This window comes from Halichoeres trimaculatus, unplaced genomic scaffold, assembly GCF_033239565.1.
Source record: "Halichoeres trimaculatus isolate MK-OKI-2021-1 unplaced genomic scaffold, fHalTri1.1 fHalTri1_scaffold_20, whole genome shotgun sequence".
NCBI classification, from domain to species: domain Eukaryota; kingdom Metazoa; phylum Chordata; class Actinopteri; order Labriformes; family Labridae; genus Halichoeres; species Halichoeres trimaculatus.
This window is the reverse complement of record NW_027437198.1, coordinates 767,064-791,938: the sequence shown is the minus strand read 5'-3', so window position 1 is coordinate 791,938 and position 24,875 is coordinate 767,064. Positions and strand designations below refer to the sequence as shown.

Genomic DNA, 24,875 nt, shown 5'->3' with positions numbered 1-24,875 from the left:
GATTGTACAGGCCTCCGAATTGCAGGACACCATATTGATCCACACTCTGCAGTGTGGTTATTCATATTCTGTCTAATGAGAAAGTTAAACAGTGTTTAAACTCTTTCCGTGGACTGTAGTGGTTGAAATGACGGACTAGTTGCAGGTTTAGTGACAGTGTAGTGTTGGCCCCAGGGAGCCATTGCTTGCTCTTGATGTAAGATGAAACTGGATTGGGTCTAAGCACATGTAGGGAGGATGCAGGGTGACTATCTTAAAGAAATCAGACATAAACATGCTACCACTTGTATGGATATTTGTGTTATGGTTAAAGTTGTAGATACAGGTTATTTTTCACCCCTCTGTCCTGAAGTGTGCATGTTGTTCCCACATCATCACTTAAACCTCACAGCCACAAGGTCTGAGAGACCACTTCCAGACATGAGAAATGAGAGCATCAGAAAGAGCACAGGGGTTAGAGTGTGTTAGCACAGTGCTAACCTCATGCTCCTGTGGCTCCACAGCTGACAACAGTTTCCTGCGTGTTACCCTGATGAAGACGCTGAGCTCAGAACACGCACTGCAGCATGTTTTACATCAGAGTCGGATTTACCAAGCCAGCGCTAAAAACACAGATTACACACACACACACACACACACACACACACACACACACACACACACACACACACACACACACACACACACACACACACACACACACACACAGAACTTACCCACAGATACATCATCATGACTCTCCTGCAGCACAGTCACACACTGCTCCTTGACTTCAGCACAAGTTGAGATGGCGTATTCCTCTGCAGCCAGCTCACCATCCCCGTCAGAGTCACACCACTGTTTCTGGATGTGAAGACGCGTCTGACCCTGAGTTATGCTCCTTTGACTTCTCTTTCTTCCTCTGCGCTGCTTTAGAGTAAAATCCTGCTTAGCCACCACTTCTCAGAGTGTGTACTTCAGTGCGCACAGTGTTTCAACGTGCTGTGTGTGTGTGTGTAAGTGTGTGTTTGAGAGAGGGAGAAACAGAGCCAAACGGCTAACTCTGCTCTCTGCTGCAGGATGCCACAGTTTACTGCTGCACAGCGGGAGATGAAGAGTGAGACAGAGGAGGAGAGGTGGAGGATGTGTTCACTGAGCTCAAGTCTTTTTGTAAATAGCTGTTAGTAGCAGCCATAAATCTCACAGTCATTAAATAATGTGCAAAACAAAAAGCTGACTGGACCTTTTCTCACATGTGCTATTTAAAAAACAATATGGCTGCACCTGCTGGATCTCAGCCAGTCTGCAAGCTGCGTTGCAAATATTTTCACAGGCTTTGAGTCACTTGTTAATAATGAAGTAACATTAAACTGTGAGCCGTCCAAACCAGTTATGCAGAGTTACTGTGCAGGTGCTTTGGCTACAAACACACTCTTTGTGATGTGCTGGAGGACAGTTTGAGCTATAACATGGTGAAACCTGATCAAACTAACTCCTCTATAATGATCATTATGGGTGTATAACCCTGCAAGTGGGAGTAAAATAACAGTCAAATACTGGCAGCAGGGTTGTCAGTATTCCACTGTTATTTTACAGGAAAACTTGGAAAACTGCAGTGTCAACAATGCAGCAGATACTATGTCAATGGTACATCTTCATATTTGTAAAAATCCCTGAACCTGTGTCTAAACTGCACTAAACGCTTTGTCTAAAAAAAGAAAAGTGAATGACATGAAATGATAAAGCCATTGCATGACGATCATTTTGGGCTGTGTTTGGTTTTGGGCTATTGTTACATTTCAGGTTGTGATTACATTTTAGGCACCAACATGGCTCAAACACCAAAAAACTGAAATCTAATCAAGTGTTTTTGTCTTATTTTGAGGGAAAAAAAAACTTTTTAGACCTGACATGAGCCACATTCACCTGATCAGTCCATAAAAATGTCTTTTTCCAAGTTATTTAAAGAATAAAATAGAATAGAAAATACTTGATTTATCCCCGAGGGAAAATTCAGGAGTCACCGCAGCATTTAAGAAAACAAAAGTAAGAAAGAGTATAGAAAGTGCAAAAAGGTCCATAAGAAATAAGATAAGGTAATAAGATATAATATTATATATATAATATATATATATATATATATATATATATATATATATATATATATATATATATATATATATATATATATATATATATATATATATATATATATAATTATTCTGTAAATATTTCTGATGCACATTTTATCCCAGCCCTTTTCTACATCCACATCTTTTTATTTATCTTTTTTTATTGTCATGTTTATGTGTCATGTTTGTGTCCACTCTTGTACTAGAGAAAACAACTGCCGGAGTCAAATTCCTTGTATGTGCTGCATACTTGGCAATAAAAACCGATTCTGATTCTGATTCTGATTCTGATATATATATCTATATCTATATCTATCTATATCTATATATATATATATTATTATTATTATTATTATTATTATTATTATAATATATAAGATATATTATTATGTATAATAACATAAGGTCTGCAGGATCCTATGGGCCTCTTTTCATGTGTGTCAGTGTCTGCCTCAACCCCCTCCTCTGCCTGGATGTTAAAGTTTTGGTTGGTTTGGGACATATATGGGCAGAGAGTGAACGTGGCTATGTCAGAGCAGCTACAATAGTGCACGTAGCACGAAGAAAGAAAAACATAACCAAAGTGAAACTTAAATCCGAACAAATTAGGCTTTGTCCTAAACGAGGGCGAAGCTTGGCCCAACTTTCACTCGTTTTCAGGAACTTGGAGATCAGCACGGGTCAGAGAGCAACATGAGTTAGCTTTCTGCTAACCAGGTGTGTTTCAAATACCCATGATTAGCTTGTGCTAACATGCCAAGTCAGGTGCACGGCTCTCAAGTCTCTCCCATGTAGAAATGTGATGCTACAGGTGGTCGTTTTCAATAACATTAATGGTAAAACATTTTACCCCTTAATCACTAATGTCGGGTTAAAATCATCCAAACGTGCCTGTTGAAAAAAACTGAGAAGGAAGCAGGGAGACACGCCCACCTTTGATGACATCAGTGAGTGGCCTGAAGCCACCCAGGGACTCGTGAAACTCAAACACAACATGATGAAAACCATGGAAATACCATCGCTCAGGTGAAAATCACTGTTAAAACATTTCATTCTGCTTTCTTTCAACAGTCAGGTGTTTAACTCTGGAAACAAAATACAACAACTCCAACTTTGAATTTAATCATTTAAATCACAAACTGCCGTATTCACAAAGAAACACCAGGTCAACTGTAGCAACTTTTCTGAACAAGCCTTTGGTTCATTGTGCCAGGTGTTTATGATGTATTCATGCACACAGCAGACACTGTGCTGCAGCATGGGGTGTACTGTGTACAAATCAATAACCAGCCCTCATTAGAGCACACGTTCTGACCGGGTTTCATAGTTCACACGGGGTCATCAGCTGCAGAAAGACAATAAGACACATCAAACTGAAATGACTTTTGAAGGAAGTAAAAAGTTATGGAGAAGAAAAAAGGAGCTGATTATAAAAGAGAAAATGCCCCAGAGGCAAAGTGACCAAATAAAAAAATGCTCAAACTCAGAGATCCAATCTGAGAGCGTAATCTGTTTGCTTCTCATTTCCTCATTATCCTGAAGGAAATACTCGTCTAGTTCTTTATGGACAATTAAAAATAAATGAAACAGGCTGGTAGCTGTGTGAGAGGGGATTACAATAAGATGCCACGGTATGAATAATAACTCTGAGGCTGAGAGTTATTTTTAGACTCCGAATGTTCCCACACTTTAATGAGACTTTTGCTGCACGGCTTCAAAGCCAACACAGACTCTAATACTGCTGCTGTTTCTGCTTTTTATTCTTTTTAAGGGATTACTGTTGGTTATTGGAGGCAGATGGAATAAATAACTCAGTTTTGCTTAACCCAGCAATAAAATACCCACAATCCCCCCGAGATGAGAAGACGGCAAAGAGGCGAGATGTGTGACTCATTAAGAGAGGATATAAGCTGCTCCTTCTGCAAGATTTATAATGAGGCTCACAGTTTACAGCTATTCTCAAGTCTCCTGTCAGTCAGTAATGAGGGCAAAACATCCTCATGTGCAGTTAAATCACAACAATCGTTCATACATGTCAAAGGCATGCTGGGAAACATGAACACATGCAGTGCTTAGAGGAGGATGGGCAGACGGAACACGAGCACCACCAGGGCTCCAGTTTCTAAACGGCTCACTGGTCCAGATTCATGACGGACTCTGGGTCAGCTGATTGTACAGTAACGTCTTACAGATCGTGTTACCAAAGAGATCACGTCATATACTGTCACATCCTTTTCCTCTGGTCCTGCTGTAGTCAGAGGTCTCTGCCATCATGTTAATTACTGCCACAGCATCCGAGGTTCAGAGCATCTGCACACGCGTGTCGTAGGAAGCAGCTGGCAGCTTGACTACTCTGCTCTTTTATCAGTTTCAACTTCCTGTCACTCTTTTGGCGTAGAGGAGAGAGTTTGGGGAGGGGTCAGGAGGGTGTGATTATTATTATTTTTTTTCACTGTAAACAAAATATGTGTCTGATGGACACAAACCCCCCAAACTGTGATTACAGCCTTTCCATCCAGCAGCATGAAGCCTAAAGAAAGCAGAGTGTTTGCAACATAGCCCCTCTGGAAAGACACATTGGGCTCTAATTTCGTAGACCAGGCACAAGCGCAGGCGCACCTACACTGCGCCGGCCTTCGCAACAAGGACAGGGCATGACCGGCACACTTTGCAAGTTTCCTGCAGTGCCAAGAGAGGCGCAGTCAAGGCGCAGAGGAGCGCAGAGGAGCGCAGAGGAGCGCAGAGGAGCGCAGAGGAGCGCAGAGGAGCGCAGAGCTGTGTGTCCACGCCTCCCTCCTCGCAAGTGGCAGAGAGGGAGGAGAAAAGCCGTGAGTGGGTTTAACATAGCCGAGCGCTGTTTTCACCAATCAAATGAGCGCCTCTCGGCTGAGGCGCAGCATCTGATTGGTCTGAGTGATCCCCAGCACCGCAGAAACAGTGCTGGTAGTGGAGACGGTCAGTCCTTGCAGCAGGAGAATGGACAGCGGGGCGCATCGGAGGATATGAAGCGCGTCACCGTGTGGGCCAGCTCCCGGGACAGATTTCATCTGTTCCTTTGTCATTAATAGGAGGACAAAATGAAGAGAGAGTTACACAGCTGGCTTATCCATTCAGAATACTTTTGATCCACCTGCACTCCTGGTTTGTCATCGCCAAATAACAGAACCTTTGGTGATATACTGTATACTCTCCCAGTGTCTCCGCCTCATCCTCCTTACAATAATGTACTCCATCTTTTTAGATCACGTTAAAAATAAAGACTCAAACAGAGAAATATGGGAAATAACGGGTAATTCCTGAGTGACATACACTCCGCCTTGCACCGAGGATAGACCAGGTTGGAGCTGGCGAGCTTTCAGCGCACTTTTTTGGCACAAAATTGTCACTGCGCCAACATGAATCTGCTGACACCTCCCCCTTGTGCACGTCAACTCCCACTGGCGCGCAGTCACACCCATCTCTGCGCAGACGGTCTACCAAATTGTCAAATTGGCAGCGCACAGCGGTGCGCCTCACGAAATTAACACTGCGCACGGTGCGCCAGGCTTGCACCCCCTGCACTGCGCCACGAAATTAGAGCCCAAAGTCAAATAGGTTATTAAAATTTAAAAAAAAAAAAAAAAAGTGGCCATTACTCACCATAATTTCACAACATTAAATAATGAAATTATCTGCTGCTCGACCTGACAGAGCACACACCAATAGATTCCATTTACCACCAACCAGAGTGCTGACTCTCAACACGTCATGGTAAAATGAGGCTTCAGTTGACAGTTGAACCAGTCACAGCAGATGAAGGGACGGTTACCAAATACAGTTTCACCGAAAACACAGCAACCACTTTTTTTTTTTTAATGTCTTTCCCGCCTTATTTAGTGTTTTTTTTTTTTCTCAGCAGAAGCAAACTTTGAGTTTTGCAGTAAGAATGTACTGATAATTAAAATACTGTTAAAACATGAACCAAACTCCTGGATTTCTTCCAGAGGAATCAAATCTATAACTTTCAACACTTCTGACCATGATTCGTGTCATGATGGGGTCTGGAGCTTACCCATGTATGACACTGGATGTGTCACAGTGCACACACACACACACACACAAACACACACACACACACACACACACACACACACACACACACACACAAACACACACACACACACACACACACACACACACACACACACACACACACACACAAACACACACACACACACACACACACACACACACACACACACACACACACACACACGTGAGGAGGAGGATGTGAAGATGTAAACACACGGTTTCAGACTCACCCTCAGCTGCTCCTGCTCACTGCTCATGAGGTGACCTGAAATCTACAAGAGAAAGAAAGAGTTAGTCTCTTAGAATAATCACACACACGGCTAAAACCCAGCTGATCAGACTGAAAAGAGCTGGTCTGTGATGGCTGTTAGGCTTCTTCAGGAACAGCTTTGCCACGACAGGATTTGGGTGAGTGCAGCACAGCCTGGCAGGTATGTCCAGCTTCCAACATCTCAACACGCTACTCACAGGAGAGCAACTCAGTTTGCTGCATGTGTCCAAAATCTGCACAAGAAAGTCTTGAATTTATTCGAGTTTCAGTTTCACTGACACCCCCTCACAAGTTTGCTGTAACTTTCCTTTTCTCTGCCAAAATCAAACTTATCTCCCTCTGTCACTTGGGGCCTCCAAAAAAAAAAAAAAAAAAAAAGGAAGAGATGCTGAGATCAGCTCTCTTGCTCTCCAATCTCTGGCCTGTGTTCTTCTCTGGGACGTACAAAAATACACAAAAACATCCACTAACATCCTCTATCCTCAAATCCAGACAACATCTTTCCTTTCTCTATCACTGCCTCCTCTCTTTCTCTTACAGCCCTTTCTCCTCCTCTCTTCCTGTCTTACTGTCACTTAACTGTAGATTGAGAAGCAAATTAAAAATGAGTGGGGTTCTTTTCTCCATTGGTTATGAAATCTGAAAACCAAAGAGTATTTTGAAATATGAATGGTTCATCCTCTTTGTGAAGGTATCACCAGGAGCTTTAATGGCTTTAAAAAGCTGCCTGAGAGGCTGCCTGTTGCAGTAGCTTTCTCTTCAGTCTGTCGATACTTTCTATGTTTAATTTGTCGGACATTGACTCCTAACTGGTTGTGTTTGCAGTGGTGTACATTTTTTGCTCCTGTGTGTGTGTCTGGAAATGGGTGTAACCATGGTTACATTGTTTACACATAAGATTTCACCTGTAACATGTTGATGCTAACCAGTGCTAGTCCCAGTGTTCCCTGTGAGCAGAGGAGAAGGAGGAGAGGATGATGTGCTGGTGCTGCGGTGTGAGCTAAGAAGAGACATCGGCCTGTCCTTCCATCAGTGAGTCCATTTTTTAAAATTCACTTTTAGGATCCATATCCCAAAAAACAAAACAAAACAAAAAAAAAAAGGTCACGCAAAGACACCTTGCTCACTGAATCTGATACATTCAGTTATGTATTGATTGTAAAAAATATGCTGTATGAAAAAGAAATGGAATCATCAAGCACTGGATCCTGAGCAGGGGCCGTAATAACGTGTGAGCTATGCGTGAGTGAAATAGATTTCAAGTGAAATAAAGCTCCAGTAATTGTGTGTTTTTTCTACATGGTTTTCCTGGAAGTCTGATCCCTGGGCATGTGATGATGAGTCAGGGAGTGATGAGTTGTCTGTCGTGCCTCTAATTTATGACGCCATAATCGCCCAAACTGATGCAGTGGACGTCATAATGCACAGAAATATTGTTCATCAGATGCTACTTTTAGAGAAGGAGCCGTGCATGCAGTTTATGATCGGAAAAAAATAGTTATGGGAGTGATCTGTAAATCAGAAGACGTTCTGCACTTAAAGAGGAGAGACACAAACAGAGGCGTATGGGTAGAGCACAGTCCTGAGCATCCCTGTATACCTGAGCCATGCAGAAAATGCTGGAGTCAGAAAAATGCCAATGAGTCTGCTGATCAAGTCCAAACCAGGCTGAGAGAGATGGAGAGCACTCAGAGATCACAGAGGGTTTATAAAGAGGACTAAAGAATCAGCTGGTAAAGCTAAAACATCTGGCTGCCTCCATCCAGGTGTTAAACCCTCTCAGACTCAGGATGAATCATTTACCTGAGCTCAGTTTAAGGATGGAGCATGGAGGCTCTGTGGAGCTGCAGAGCTGTCACCTGAGATGTTTCCTGTTTGAATAGATCTACGGAAACAAGTGATGCACATCTGCATGTGACCAAGTACTTCTAGAAAAGCCCTTTTCTATGTTCTTGAAAAGAAAACCAACATTTTAAAGGAGCTTAACCACTGTCATATTTTGATGTGGGTTTTTTTTTTAGGTCTAATTATTTCAGATTAAATACTGAACATGTTTTAGCCTTATACACTGAATAATGTTCTGGGCGTAGAATAAGCCATGTAGAAACTAATGTCTGCAGCCACTGCAGGCAGTTTTGTTAGTCCTTCTGTTTTTCCCCATCCTGAATAAAAGCAAATCTGAAACGGTATCTGCTACTGTGAATTCTCATACAAGAGAATGATTTTAATCTAAGAGAATTACTGTACTGATCTGAATACAAGATGATCCTGGATGAAACATGACCCCTTTTTCAAGAAAAAGTTTGGGGAAAAGGCTATCTACTGACAAAAATCTTGTTTTATCACTGATTTCTTTTCTTTTTCTTTTCTTTTATTTATTTATTTATGTATTTATTTATTTCAAATTTTATTTGAAACCCTTGATAGAAACATTGATTAATAAAAAGAAAGAATTTAAACAAGTCAGGCTGTTGTATATAACAGTGTAGTGCCGTATCATAGTGCAGCTCGTATCACAATGGAGAAAAAAAAAAAGACAAAATAGAGTACACCGCTATTTAGAACAGTATAAAAGTGCAATATCTGGCATCCAACATCACAGTGGGTGGGGAAATGTGTCTACAACTGGGAGGACACTAAGTAACTTAGGTTTCCTATCATGTCTATACCTTCTTCATTTATTTGACAGACTACACAGCTCTATGTTTAACCTATTTATGTGACAGGGTGTCATTTTTGTCTCTACATGACCATGATTTGTTTTTTTGTATATCTGATGAATCTATCAAAAGCCAATTTAACACATGTTGCTAGCTAGGAAAACTAGGTACACTAAATTCCTAAATTCCTGACTTGTCAGAGAATTCCACTTTTCTGGCTCAAGTTTGAAACTCCTCACTCCTTTTCAAAAGGGTGAAGCAAAGTAAGATCTCCGATGAACAAAGGGTTTTTTGTTACGTAAACTGAGAGAAAGATTTTGCATGCACCCAGCTCTATGTGCTTGATGACTCTCGAAATATTGGGAAGCATCTTGAAAAAGAGGAGGCAGTGATAACCAAGTGTGTTCATCCCTGTGTTTTCTAAAGGAAGAGCCAAACTTGCACATCAGACAGCGCCTGCAGCGTTTTCTTGTCTCAATGGTTGTTTTTCTACTTTGCTTTGTTTCTTTTATTCTCCCAATGAGGACATAAAAATGCAGCGATGCCGGCGAATCTCAGATGTTCCTTTTACTGCATCACGCCATGAGTTTGTTCTTTCTAATGTGCTGCTTTAAATCACAAAGAGAGGAGGCCTTTCACTTTCTATAAGTCCAAGTTTTACAAATTTATAAATGATCTGATGGATCTGTGTTTGGAACATGTATTCTGAAGAGCTAAGCATTTCTCTCTTCATGAAAATCTAATATTGCTGATGCAGATCTTCTATTTTCTCCTCTTTATGAACACAATGCAGTACATGGCGAGTGCCGTGTGTGTAATTAATGAATGTATGTTGGACTGGCTGAGAATCCTGCTGGGAATGAAAGCTGGGAGGAAGGGATGGAAACAGGGGAGGAGGAGGGGAAGCAGGAACGAGTGAGAAGATGCTGAATAAGCAGGAACGCTCGCAGCCCCCAGCGGGAGACGGAGCCTCGACCACTGCAGTCAGCTCATGGCTGGGGGAGGGGGTAGTCCTCGGGAGAAATACAGGACAGGCTTTACCGGATGCTCTGTTAGCAGCTCCTAGAGGCTGCTGGGGTCACTACACATTTTAAAAATGCACAAAAATGCAAACGGAGCAGCGTTTGTTCTTAGTGAGATCATGAAATCAGATATAGTCTGAACCAGGAGGATTAACTTCCCTGCTGTGACTGAGAAGAAAGACGTGTCTGCTAGGTGCTTCGCCGACGTCTTCCTTTGAGGATCACAAATTTTCATATTTTTTCAGTTTTTTCCTCATTTATCTATAGTTCAGCTGTCGCACTTAAATCAATTTCCAATCAGGAATTCATGCAGTTGTAACATCGCCGATGGTGGCAGCAGACAACTGGACTCAAGCCATAGACTCGGCTTGAGTCGGACCTTAGTCGCAAATTTGACAACCTACAACTTGATCTGACTTAAGGGTAAAAAATAAAAATAAATAGATAATAACATTTGATTAGAAGCGAGATTAATCATAGTTTACAATTAAAATGATCAAATTAATTGCAATTAAAAAATAACCACACCACAGTTTTAAATGAAAGGGATGGCTATAGTGACAAATCTTCAATCAGTTTTCAGGAGGAGCTAGGACTGTTAACCTAAAGAGCTGTAGACATACAGCTTTTGTCTACATAGAAATCCAAAACTGAATCATTGCTTTGTGTTTTCAGCCCCATGATGCTGTTCAGGAGCAGCTTTGGCAACACTATCTGCTCTGAACAACCCCTGAGTGTCAATGGAATCCATTTGGTGGCCAAACCAACCAGATAACCACACATTCCTCAACACCTGCAGGTGTAAATGACACCTGGACATCAGCTGTGAATATCTGTCCTCTGAAAATGTCAGAAAACCAAGACCTGTGTTAATAAAAACCATCCCTGGGCTGAGTCTGGGTGAACTTTCCTGCTGCCACTTGAGGCTGACCAGTGCCCAGGATGAAAACCTGTTAGCTGGAATCGCTACCAGGATTTTCTGATAGAAACCAACTGCAGTGGTTGGGTTTCAGGTGTGGATCACATGTCCACCTGTTTCAGTTTAGAGGCAGTCTCACTGTCAGTCACAGCCCAATGAAAGCTATGAGCTATGAACCTGAAACAAACTGATTTTACTTTTTTTTTTTTTAGTTTAAAAATGTTAAAACTGTGTCATGGGGTACATGCAACTCTGACACAAAGTATCCTGGGAGTCTGGGTGACATATTTTAACCCTTTCCTCAGACACATCTGAACAGAGTGAAGTGTCTCCTTTGGATGAAGTTGAGCAGCAGAGCAACATCAGCTCTGAGTGAATCAAATGAAGAAGGATGTCTCCATCTGCTCTAAGGTCAGCTGACTGAGTATCTGAGGCAGCAGGTTGGGACTTTGCTGGAAACAAATATAAAGTTATCTTTAACACTGGAACCACCACTGCAGTCTGACGGACATTGCGGGATTTTCTCTAACGTTAGCTAAAGTTAGCCTAGCATTAGTTTCTAGCTAAGGTTGCTAGGCATCGCCCTGTTGGCTGTGGCTCCCTCTTGCAGCAGCTCTCTCTTCTTTGTCCTTTTCTTGTAATTTTTTTCGTCTCTTTTTTGTCTCTTTGTATTTGGAGTGGATCATTACTTTGTATGGCTCATTTGTTGGTCATGGACACCAAACTTTTTGTGTCTTCAGAGATATTTTTACTACTTTTCTCCTGTGTTTGTCTGGAGATCCTACATCTAACCATGGCTGCTTTGTTTACATGTGAACTCAGCTGTTAGCAGCCTGTAGCATGTCAATGCTAACCAGTGCTAGGCCCGATGTCTTCCCACAAGGTTAGGAGAAGGAGGTGAGAACGACATGCTGGTTCTCAGGTGTGAGCTAAGAAGTGACGACATGGACCTGTCCTTCCATCCATCGTTATTGGGAACGTAAGTTCTATCTCCAATAAGATGTACGAGCTAGCTGTGCTAACCCAGCAACAGAGGGAAAACCAGAGGACAGAGTAGCATCATGCTATACACAGACATGGCTAACAGAGCTAACATCAGACACCAACACCACATTGGACGAGCTTCACCTGCTGTGGGCAGACAGGATCCAGGAGACAGAGACTGAACAGACTGCTGAAGAAGCTCAGTCCTGGACCCTGTGGAGGTGGAGGCTGGCTGACTGGACAATGATGGAAAAGCTGTCAGCATCTGTTTTCTTATGGAGTTTTTTGCACTTTCTATACACTTTCTTACTTTTGTTTTCTTGATTGCTGCTGTGACTTCAATTTCATTGTACTTGTTACAATGACAATAAAGTTCTATTCTATTCCATTTTATTCTGTTCTATTCTATTCTATTCTATTCCATCTGAGTTGTTCATCACGTCTCTTCGTTTGTTGGGAGTTCATTGGCCTGTTTTGTTCTAGTTTTTGTTCTTTGGTGATCAAACATCATTGTTAGCTGTTGTCCAAAGAGCTCTAGTTAAGCTAACGTTAGCTTCTGGAGCTTAGCTTAAATCCTGTAGCTCCAAACTGAGACACACTCTTGGTAAAGATGGTAAAAAGGAGGTTTTATTTTTGTCCTGACCAATGCTGATCCTCTGTCTCGTTGTCTGAGATGCTGATGCTAACCAGATGCTGTTTATCAGGTTAGCTCTGGGAGCCGTAAATTTAGACTGAAGCTATTTATCTCCCTCCAACGTGGACTCTAGAGACTTTTGGGGACTGAGAGACAATCTGTGACCTTTCTGTCTCCAAAAATCATCAATGGTATCCTATGAAATGTCTCCTACTGTGTTGTTCATGGTTTGTCCAAGCAAGTGGAGGAGCGTGGCTTAGCCACAGGTTAATTTACAGGTTTCAACCATTTTGAAAGAAGTATACCATGATGCAGATATATAAGAAGTCTGCACTCAAGGTTCTTTCTACCAATGTGATTCATACTGCATTACACCTTGTTAAAATATTATTTCCAAACAAATTACTGAAAGCTTTTAAGTAAGTGATGCTCTCTTAAAAACAGGGAAGCCATTTACCTTAGAACATTAGGATTTCTTGAGTCCTATTTCCAATCTTCTTTTCATTGTTGTCAGTCTCACCTGGGTAGCATGCTAAAGGTAATTATGACTGATTCACTTTGACACCGATGCTGAACTTTTAATCTTAAACAAAGAAGGCAAACCAGGCAAACAGTCAAGAATGAAGCAGCTTCTCTCTGTGCACGTCTCTTTCAGCACGCCCACTCACTTGCTGGCAGGGTTAAGTCTGTTTAATTTCTGGGTCAACTGATTCTGACATTTACTTTCTCACATACAGCTGCTCCAGGTGATGTCTGGATAAGTTCAGTGTGCAGTGCATGCTTGAGCGGGGATAATGCTCCATGGCAGCGCTGTATTTCACGAGAGCCCAGGCAGGCTCTCTGCAAAGTGGAACCCAAATAAGAATTCACAAAAATAACAAAAAATCTGCAAAACTCAACACCCAAATGTTAGCTGAACGTAAACCATCAACACGGTCTCTTGTCCTTGAACCAACCTGTGTTATCTCAGTTTGAGTTGAAGGAATTATCAGACCATCAGCAGCACTTTTTCACTAACCACAAGTGAAAAAGAGCTGTGATGGTTTATCTTCTTGGAACATCAGACAGCTCATTGGGGCTGCTGGTGTTGCCAGACCCTAGGGACTTTAGGCCAAGACCTCCTTTCACAGAAGTCTACCTCTCAGTAAGCTTGAGAAGGAAAAACTTAGAATCAATACCATACAAGTATGAGTGTGCTGTAAGCCTGGCTAAGATCAGCTATCTGCCTGGAGACATTAATGAAGAAGTAAACCAACTCTTCAGCTTCATTTACTCTCAACATAGAGTGTTTTCCAATAACCAGCCAATAAAAGCACTCACAGAGAACACGACTCAAACTAACGGCACGCTCACATTGGCTCCGGTACGGTGGCAGTCCAGGTACCGTGCAGATTTTCCGCAAGCTGCCACTCACATCAGCTCCAGACAGAGGCTGCGGCTGGCTCCAGTGCCGGGTGCGGAAAAGGCACTCGCTCGAGTAGAAGCTCACGTGGGTTCACGTTCTTGTCTGGACTTTGAGCGAGACCTTTGTTCCTCTAATGTTGATTATTTTTAATAACGTTACTTTTTCTTTTCTTGTATTATCCTTATAATAGTATGGGATGTGTCATATAAAATTGGATGACTTTCCACTTCAAGGATGAGCCTCTCATCGTCCCTTGTTGTCAAAATGAGAGAGGTGTGCTGCTCACTTTTGCGACCTGGTGTTACTGGGTGTGATGTAATGTTTACATTTACTACTAGCGCAACTGTGCTGTCAAAGAACAGTCAAGTTACATTTGTTTGTACACTGATTTTATTTTAAAAAACAATGGATCTTCATGCCACCCGGCAATTCACTTCCTGTATAGCAAGACATATTTCATTCAGCATGACGCAGACCCTCTGCGCTGTCCGGGAAAGATAGACTTCTTGCGGAATATTTCCGTTGGGCCGTACTGCTCCCACAACCAGACGCACGGGGCTAATGTGAGCCTACAACAGTGATTTAAATGATTCGGATTACATGCCAAAGCCGCACCGGACCCGCACAGGATTCGGTGTGAGCCTGGGGTAAGCATTACATCCAGAACACATAAAGAGCTTAAAGTGATGGACACTGGGCAGGAATTGAATGATAATAAAGACATTTTAAAGGGACACATCCAGCTCAAAGCCACCAGTTCTCACCCCTGTATTGACACCAAACTAGTTGTGTTTGCAGAGGGGCTTTTATTTTTGTTTGTTCCTGTGTATTTACAGAGATCTCATGTCTAACAATGGTCACATTATTTACATGCAAGATCACCTGTTAGCAGCCTGTAGCATGTTGATGCCAACCAGTGCTAGGTCTGATGTTCCCAGGGAGCTGAGGAGGAGGTTTGGACGACGTACTGGTGCTGTGGTTTGAGCTAGGAAGAGACTACATGGGCCTGGGAATTTAAGATCTATCTCCAATAAGATGCTCACGCTAGCTGTGCTAACCCAGCTACAGAGGGAATACCAGAAGGCAGAGTAGCATCATGCTATTTACAGACATGGCTAACAGAGCTAACACTAGACATAACACCAAGGCTGATGGAGAATGATGGACAAGCTGTCGTCTCTGATGGACTTTTTTTTTTTCTTTTTGACATTTATTACATTATTCTGTTTACATATTCTTGAATGTTTTGCACTATGTACTTTTTGTTTTGCTGCTGTGACTCTGAATTTCCTTTTGGTTATCATTGATGTACATTCTATTCTATTCTATTCTATTCTATTCTATTCTATTTGCTGTGAATGCAGTAATGCATTCACAGCATATGTTCTTCTGTGACAAAAAAATTTATTAGGGGCTCGGGCTTCGAACGAGCCCCTCTCCTGCATAGCAAGCTATGCAGGAGAGGGGCTCGTGGCGAAGCCACGAGCCCCTAATGCTCTTCCGTTCGCCTCTTTTTTCTTCTTCATCTTCCGGCCAAAATTTCGGCTCGCTACTCCTCCAAGGGCTTTGAGAAAACCCACACAAATCATACATCAAAATGTGCGGCTCGGCCGGGAATGGTGTGCTATTATTTTGTTCAGCGATTCGCCAAATTTTGGCCGACTTATTGGCCAAAAACGGCGAAAAATCCCTCATAGAGAATGAATGGGGAACCTAGGAATCTCTCCCTCTCGCTGCCCAAAATTTCCACTTACTATGAGATGCTAAGACTTTGGCATACTTTCACTTACAGGCACCATTTTTGCCTTAAAGTGTTCACTGATCTTTCAGCTCTATGAGTATGACTTTACTTTTTTGAAATCTATTACAGTTTTTGAGATTTTACTGTTGAAGCAACATAAACTTTTTGGTTTTTGCCCCGAAACCTCAGCTCCTCCAGTGCGGAATGTCTGAAAGTAGAGTGAGAGAGGCGGTTGATGACAGGTTGCAGCATTCTCCAATGAATTGTCACAACTTCCAAAATCTTCACAGCAGAAAAATAAAAACTACATTTTGAAGTTCCCTGACATCTCCTACTTCTTACAAAGGGAGTATTTTACCCCAAAAATGTACTGTTTTGCCAAAAAACGCCTCAGTGTGAGTGAAACCGTCACATCCCTGTAATCTGAAGTAATGTTAAAATCTGACCTATATTTTTCATCTACTTCATTCCTAACTACATTTGCAAATCGCCCTCGTGCGGTCTATTTAAATCCTACCATCTTGTAAAGCACATCATCTTGTTCATCAGAGTCTCCAGATTCTCACAATGTTTTTGTTTTTCTTCTAGCCCTTAGGGTTTCAGCATAAATGCAGTTTGTTCGGACCTATGTCTAGCCCAAAACTCCAGCTGTAGATCAGTGGATACAAAGGAGTTCCAAAGTGTAACTGACAGATCACACTCACTGTGACATCATCCTTATGATCACCATGGTAACCACACAGCTGTGTCTACTGACTGATGAGGTCATTGAGGGACAGAGGAACACAGGTTTTTGTTTACTATGCCTTAACAGCCAACCCAAACTCTCTTATACACACACATACACACATACAGCCAACCCATACACACACACGCGTGCACATGCGCACGAACACACACACACACACACACACACACACACACACACACACACATACAGCCAACCCATACATACCCACGTTCACACACACACACACACACACACACACACATACATACCCACGTGCACATACTCACACACACACACACACACACACACACACACACACACACACACACACACACACACACACACACATACAGCCAACCCATACATACCCACGTGCACACACACACACACACACACACACACACACACACACACACACACACACACACACACACACACACACACACACACATAAACCCCATCTCTTCTCTCTCAATTCTCTCTGTCTCTTTCTCTCTTTCTCTCTTACTCTCTCCCTCCCTTTCCCTCACACACACACAGGTGCATGATTTTGAAGATATCATTTGGCTGCCTTGTATTTAAGGCTTTTTTTTCTTTTCTTCTGAACAGCTACATTTCCATTAGTCATGAGAGGTTAAAAACAAGGTACTATGTAGCATTTTATGATAATTGAAAGCTGCTGTTCTTGTGTATTTTTTTCTCGGATTGTAAAATATGTCAGGACGTAGAGTCAAGAAGTGATTAGACTCGCAAAAGAAATATGAAGTTATTAGTTTTGTTACCAAGCGCCACTCAGATTCTCCCAGAATCCCTCACAGTCTGTACTGCGCAGACTCTGGCTGCACAACTGCTGCCAATGACTGCCCCTTTGACAGAGGTATTTTGACTTCAGAACTGTACAATGGTAAATGGCAGAGCCACGCTGTCCACTATACAGTCTATGTTTGTGTCGTATTGCTTTGGGGCTAGAGTAGTATAGATATGAAAGTGTGTAGACACACACACACACACACACACACACACACACAAACCCCCTTTCCTTTCAATACTCTCTTTCTCTCTCTCACCCTCGCTCTTTCTCTCCCTCTCTCTCTCCCTCTCTCCCTCACACATTCACACACACACACACACACACACACACACACACACACACACACACACACACACACACACACACACACACACACACACACACACACACACACACACACAGACACACACACACACACACACAAGTACTTTAAAAAGTTATTGAGAGCTTATTTGGGGTTAAGGATTTGTAATCAGCCACTCTCCCATGTCTTGTGATAAGTAGGTGTATATTTGTAACAAAATGTTTTGGGGCTAGAACAGTAAAGATATGAAAGTGTGCGCGCGAAGCGCGCTTCATTGTGCATGAGGTCATTTGACACCTGTTGAATCAGAAACAAGAAATGTTAAGAAGTGTTTCGCTATGTCAGTCCGAAACAAAATCTGGTGACATCTGTGTTTCTGAACATTTTCAAGATAGGAAAGTGTGCGCGCAAAGCGCGCTTAATTGTGCATGGGATAATTTGACACCTGTTCAATCAGAAGTCAGTACAAAACAAGGTCTGGTCACATCGGTGTTTCTAAACTATTTAGTGAATGCAAAAAGCCCGGACGCCGCCCGAGCCCCTCTCACGATTTCCGTGGAAATTGTCTAGTTGCTGTGAATGCAGTAATGCATTCACAGCATATGTTCTTCTGTGTCAAAAAAATTTATTGCTGTGAATGCAGTAATGCATTCACAGCATATGTTCTTCTGTGTCAAAAAAATTTATTCTTCTTCTTCTTCTTCTTCTTCCGCCCGCTTTTTTGGACCGCTAAAACTTCTACAAACTTCAACCGATTTTCACCGTTCAAACTTCAAAACGTGTGTTTCAGTGGGGACAAGGGGGCTATGACTCTTCAGAAACTTTTCACAAATACTTTCCGAGATATTCAACGATTTACGAAATTTCAGTCCCATAGAGATGAATGCGGAATTTTCAAAATTTCCTCTCTTCAGGACATTTTTTCAGCCTTCTTCAAACCCTCCTCATTCAGTCATACATTCAGCTACAAACTCCATTCAAACTTCAAAATATTCAGCTATCTTTTGGCTTCATTCAGTGGGTTTCCATAGTTTCCTAGCATTCATAGTTTCTTCACAATGACCCTTCAAAGGTCATGATGTATTTCAGCTCTTCAAGCCATTTAACATTGGTGTGTATTGGACGGAATGTTTCAGCTCAGAGTGGGAGATTCAAACGACAGAGCAGGGAGAGGGGGAAACAAGACCTGGGAAACTTCTGGGTAAACTGCTCTCTTGGCCACATTTTTTGAGCTATCAACACACAAATAAGCCCTCAACATGTAAGTAGTCTTGTCCTGCTTCTGACAAAGTGGTTTTTAAAGCAAAAAGATGGAGCACTTTTTCACAAAATGGCCAACTGTCAGGGCAAAATCAGCTCCGGCACCCATGTACTCCAATGTTAATTCCTGAGGGGTTTTCTCAGAGATCAGTCAAATTTCCCTCATCTATCTATCGCTGTCATGGTCCTATTTCTGCATCTTTAGACATAAAATTTACACAGACAGCTTCCTCAGGGTCTCAGGATTCCTACGGTGTGATCATTTTTCTTATCGGCCCTTTGGTTTAGTCACAGTTGCAGGCAGTTTGACACCCTGATTTCGGTGAAATGTGTTGGGAATCAACAGACTCCACCAGCTCTCTGATGGCAGTTGGTAAACAATGATCACCATGGCAACATCTGGCTTCAGATGAGCCTCAGCTGACAGGCTTACATGATTAAAAACTCACTCACAGGACACACAGAATTTCATTTTAACAGCGTTTCAGAGATGAGACTTGCATTTTCCCTCAGTCGGGTCATTTCTTCCATACATGTTCTTTAAAATTTAATTCATTGTTTCAAATTTTGAAAAGATGCAGCCATCAACTTTAAATTCATTTATCCATTAAACTGATTCATCCATTAATTTCCTTTCATCCAAGAGTTCATAGCAGGTTAATTTAGCATTTGGCATTAGCAGTTGAGTGCCAGCTTGTCATGACTTAATTTAAATATTTTTAGACATAACTTCAGTCATTCATGTTCAGTATTCTGCTTAAGCAGTTCAGCGCAAGTATTTTACGACTTCATTCAGCCATTTTCAGACATACCTACAGTCATTCATGTTTAGCATTCTGCTTCAGCTGTTGAGCAAAAGCATTTCAAGACTTAATTCAAATGATTTCAGACATAACTTTAGTCATTCTTGTTCAGAATTCTGCTTTAGCAGTTCAGCGCAAGCATTTTAAGACTTCATTCAGCCATTTTCAGACATACCTACAGTCATTCATGTTTAGCATTCTGCTTCAGCTGTTGAGCAAAAGCATTTCAAGACTTAATTCAAATGATTTCAGACATAACTTTAGTCATTCTTGTTCAGAATTCTGCTTTAGCAGTTCAGCGCAAGCATTTTAAGACTTCATTCAGCCATTTTCAGACAAACCTTCAGTCATTCATGTTCAGCTTTTGTTGCATTAGCAGTTCAGCGCAAGCTGCTTCAGCATTCTGCATTCACAGCGCAATTTCTTCAGAAATTGCTTTTCTAGTTAGGGGCTCGGGCTTCGAACGAGCCCCTCTCCTGCATAGCAAGCTATGCAGGAGAGGGGCTCGTGGCGAAGCCACGAGCCCCTAATGCTCTTCCGTTCGCCTCTTTTTTCTTCTTCATCTTCCGGCCAAAATTTCGGCTCGCTACTCCTCCAAGGGCTTTAAGAAAACCCACACAAATCATACATCAAAATGTGCGGCTCGGCCGGGAATGGTGTGCTATTATTTTTTTCAGCGATTCGCCAAATTTTGGCCGACTTATTGGCCAAAAACGGCGAAAAATCCCTCATAGAGAATGAATGGGGAACCTAGGAATCTCTCCCTCTCACTGCCCAAAATTTCCACTAACTATGAGATGCTAAGACTTTGGCATACTTCCACTTACAGGCATCATTTTTGCACTAAAATGTTCACTGATCTTTCAGCTCTATGAGTATGACTTTACTTTTTTGATATCTATTACAGTTTTTGAGATTTTACTGTTGAAGCAACATAAACTTTTTGGTTTTTGCCCTGACACCTCAGCTCCTCCAGTGCGGAATGTCTGAAAGTAGAGTGAGAGAGGCGGCTGATGACAGGTTGCAGCATTCTCCAATGAATTGTCATAACTTCCAAAATCTTCACAGCAGAGAAATAAAAACTACATTTTGACATTCCCTGAACTCTCCTGCTACTTACAAACTGAGTATTTTACCCCAGAAATGTACTGTTTTGCCAAAAAATGCCTCAGTGTGAGTGAAACCGTCACATCCCTGTAATCTGAAGTAATGTTAAAATCTGACCTATATTTCTCATCAACTTCATTCCTAACTACATTTGCAAATCGCCCTCGTGCGGTCTATTTTAATCCTACAATCGTGGGAGGCACATTATCTTGTTCATCAGAGTCTCCAGATTCTCACAATGTTTTTGTTTTTCTTCTAGCCCTTAGGGTTTCAGCATAAATGCAGTTTGTTCGGACCTATGTCTAGCCCAAAAATCCAGCTGTAGATCAGTGGATACAAAGGAGTTCCAAAGTGTAACTGACAGATCACACTCAGTGTGACATCATCATGATGATCACCATGGTAACCACACAGCTGTGTCTACGGACTGATGAGGTCATTGAGGGACAGAGAAACACAGGTTTTTGTTTACTAAGCCTAAACAGCCAACCCAAACTCTCTTATACACACACATACACACATACAGCCTACCCATACACACACACGCATGCACATGCGCACGCGCACAAACACACACACACACACACACACACACACACACACACACACACACACACAGCCAACCCATACATACCGACGTGCACACACACACACACACACACACACACACACACACACACACACACACACACACACACACATAAACCCCCATCTCTTCTCTCTCACTTCTCTCTGTCTCTTTCTCTCTTACTCTCTCCCTCCCTCTCCCTCCCTCTCCCTCACGCACACAAAGGTGCATGATTTTGAACATATCATTTGGCTGCCTTGTATTTAAGTCTTTTTTTTTCTTCTGAACAGTTACATTTCCATTAGTTATGAGAGGTTAAAAACAAGGTACTATGTCACATTTAATGATAATTGACAGCTGCCGTTCTTGTGTATTTTTTTCTGGGATTGTAAAATATGTCAGGACGTAGAGTCAAGAAGTGATTAGACTCGCAAAAGAAAAATGAAGTTATTAGTTTTGTTACCTAGCGCCACTCAGATCCTCCCAGAATCCCTCACAGTCTGTACTGCGCAGACTCTGGCTGCACAACTGCTACCAATGGCTGGGCCTTTCACAGAGGTATTTTGGCTTCAGAACTGTACAATGGCGGAGCCACGCTGTGACTCTATACAGTTTATGTTTGGGACGTATTGCTTTGGGGCTAGAATAGTATAGAAATGAAAGTGTGTACACACACACACACACACACACACACACACACACACACACACACGGACCCCCTTTCATTTCAATACGCTCTTTCTCTCCCTCACCCTCTCTCTTTCTCTCCCTCTCTCTGGCTCTCTCTCTTTTCTCTTTACAGCTCTCCCTCTGTCCCTCACACACACACACACACACACACACACACACACACACACACACACACACACACACACACACACACACAAGTACTTGAACAAGTTCTCAAGAGCTTATTTGGGGTTAAGGCTTTGCAACCAGCCACTCTACCATGTCTCATGACATGTAGGTGTATAGTTGTGACATAATTTTTTGGGGCTAAAACAGTAAAGATATGAAAGTGTGCGCGCGAAGCGCGCTTCATTGTGCATGAGGTAATTTGATACCTGTTGAATCAGAAACAAGAAATGTTAAGAAGTGTTACGCTATGTCAGTCCAAAACAAGATCTGGTGACATCTGTGTTTCTGAACATTTTCAAGATAGGAAAGTGTGCGCGCGAAGCGCGCTTCATTGTGCATGGGATAATTTAACACCTATTCGATCAGAAGTCAGTCCAAAACAAGGTCTGGTCACATCGGTGTTTCTAAACTATTTAGTGAATGCAAAAAGCCCGGCCGCCGCCCGAGCCCCTCTCACGATTTCCGTGGAAATTGTCTAGTTAGGGGCTCGGGCTTCGAACGAGCCCCTCTCCTGCATAGCAAGCTATGCAGGAGAGGGGCTCGTGGCGAAGCCACGAGCCCCTAATGCTCTTCCGTTCGCCTCTTTTTTTTTCTTCTTCATCTTCCGGCCAAAACTTTGGCTCGCTACTCCTCCAAGGGCTTTGAGAAAACCCCCACAAATTACACATCAAAATGTGCGGCTCGGCCGGGAATGGTGGGCTATTATTTTTTTCACCAATTCGCCAAATTTTGGCCGACTTATAGGCCAAAAACGGCGAAAAATCCCTCATAGAGAATGAATGGGGAACCTAGGAATCGCTCCCTCTCACTGCCCAAAATTTCCACTTACTTTAAGAGGCTAAGACTTTGGCATACTTCCACTTACAGGCACCATTTTTGCCTTAAAGTGTTCACTGATCTTTCAGCTCTATGAGTATGACTGTACTTGTTTGATATCTATTACAGTTTTTGAGATTTTACTGTTGAAGCAACATAAACTTTTTGGTTTTTGCCCTGAAACCTCAGCTCCTCCAGTGCGGAATGTCTGAAAGTAGAGTGAGAGCAGCGGTTGATGATAGGTTGCAGCATTCTCCAATGAATTGTCATAACTTCCAAAATCTTCACAGCAGATAAATAAAAACTACATTTTGAAGTTCCCTGACATCTCCTACTTCTTACAAAGGGAGTATTTTACCCCAAAAATGTACTGTTTTGCCAAAAAACGCCTCAGTGTGAGTGAAACTGTCACATCCCTGTAATCTGAAGTAATGTTAAACTCTGATCTATATTTCTCATCAACTTGATTCCTAACTACTTTTATACATCACCCTCCTGCGGTCAGTTTCCATCCTATAGCTTTTTAAACCACATCATCTTGTTCATCAGAGTCTCCAGATTCTCACAATGTTTTTGTTTTTCTTCTAGCCCTTAGGGTTTCAGCATAAATGCAGTTTGTTCGGACCTATGTCTAGACCAAAACTCCAGCTGTAGATGTGTGGTGGATTCAAAGGAGTTCCAAAGTGTAACTGACAGATCACACTCACTGTGACATCATCATGATGATCACCATGGTAACCACACAGCTGTGTCTACTGACTGATGAGGTCATTGAGGGACAGAGAAACACAGGTGTTTCTTTATTATGCCTAAACAGCCAACCCAAACTCTCTTATACACACATACACACATACAGCCAACCCATACACACACAGGCGCATGTGCGCGCGCACAAACACACACACACACACACACACACACACACACACACACACACACACATACAGCCAACCCATACATACCCATGTGCACACACACACGCACACACACACACATACAGCCAACCCATACATACCCATGTGCACACACAAACACACAGACACACACACACATACACACACACACACACACACACACACACACACACACACACACACACACACACACACACACAAGTACTTTAACAAGTTCTCAAGAGCTTATTTGGGGTTAAGGCTTTGAAACCAGCCACTCTACCATGTCTCATGACATGTAGGTGTATATTTGTGACATAATGTTTTAGGGCTAGAACAGTAAAGATATGAAAGTGTGCGCGCGAAGCGCGCTTCATTGTGCATGGGATAATTTGACACCTATTCGATCAGACGTCAGTACAAAACAAGGTCTGGTCACATCTGTGTTTCTAAACTATTTAATGAATGCAAAAAGCCCGGCCGCCGCCCGAGCCCCTCTCACGATTTCCGTGGAAATTGTCTAGTTAGGGGCTCGGGCTTCGAACGAGCCCCTCTCCTGCATAGCAAGCTATGCAGGAGAGGGGCTCGTGGCGAAGCCACGAGCCCCTAATGCTCTTCCGTTCGCCTCTTTTTAGGGGCTCGGGCTTCGAACGAGCCCCTCTCCTGCATAGCAAGCTATGCAGGAGAGGGGCTCGTGGCGAAGCCACGAGCCCCTAATGCTCTCCCGTTTCGCCTTTTTTTTTTTTCTTCATCATCTTCCGGCCAAAATTTTGGCTCCCTACTCCTCCAAGGGCTTTGAGAAAACCCCCACAAATTATACATCAAAATGTGCAGCTCGGCCGGGAATGGTGTGCTATTATTTTTTTCACCGATTCGCCAAATTTTGGCCGACTTATTGGCCAAAAAC

At 42.4% G+C, this 24,875-nt stretch overlaps 1 protein-coding gene across 5 annotated transcripts in view; it reads right to left on the bottom strand.

Annotated features, from left to right (window-relative positions):
* The window catches only part of rbfox1 (RNA binding fox-1 homolog 1), a 356,244-nt gene that overhangs the window by 172,438 nt on the left and 158,931 nt on the right, over window positions 1-24,875 (bottom strand). For 4 of the 5 annotated variants that reach the window (XM_074696052.1, XM_074696049.1, XM_074696055.1 and 1 more), the window contains exon 3: window positions 6,413-6,454. In XM_074696052.1, the coding sequence (XP_074552153.1) occupies window positions 6,413-6,454 (42 nt within the window). Of the gene's footprint in view, window positions 1-716; window positions 952-6,412; window positions 6,455-24,875 lie in introns of those variants that run through there. The other variant, XM_074696053.1, reaches the window with a different exon arrangement.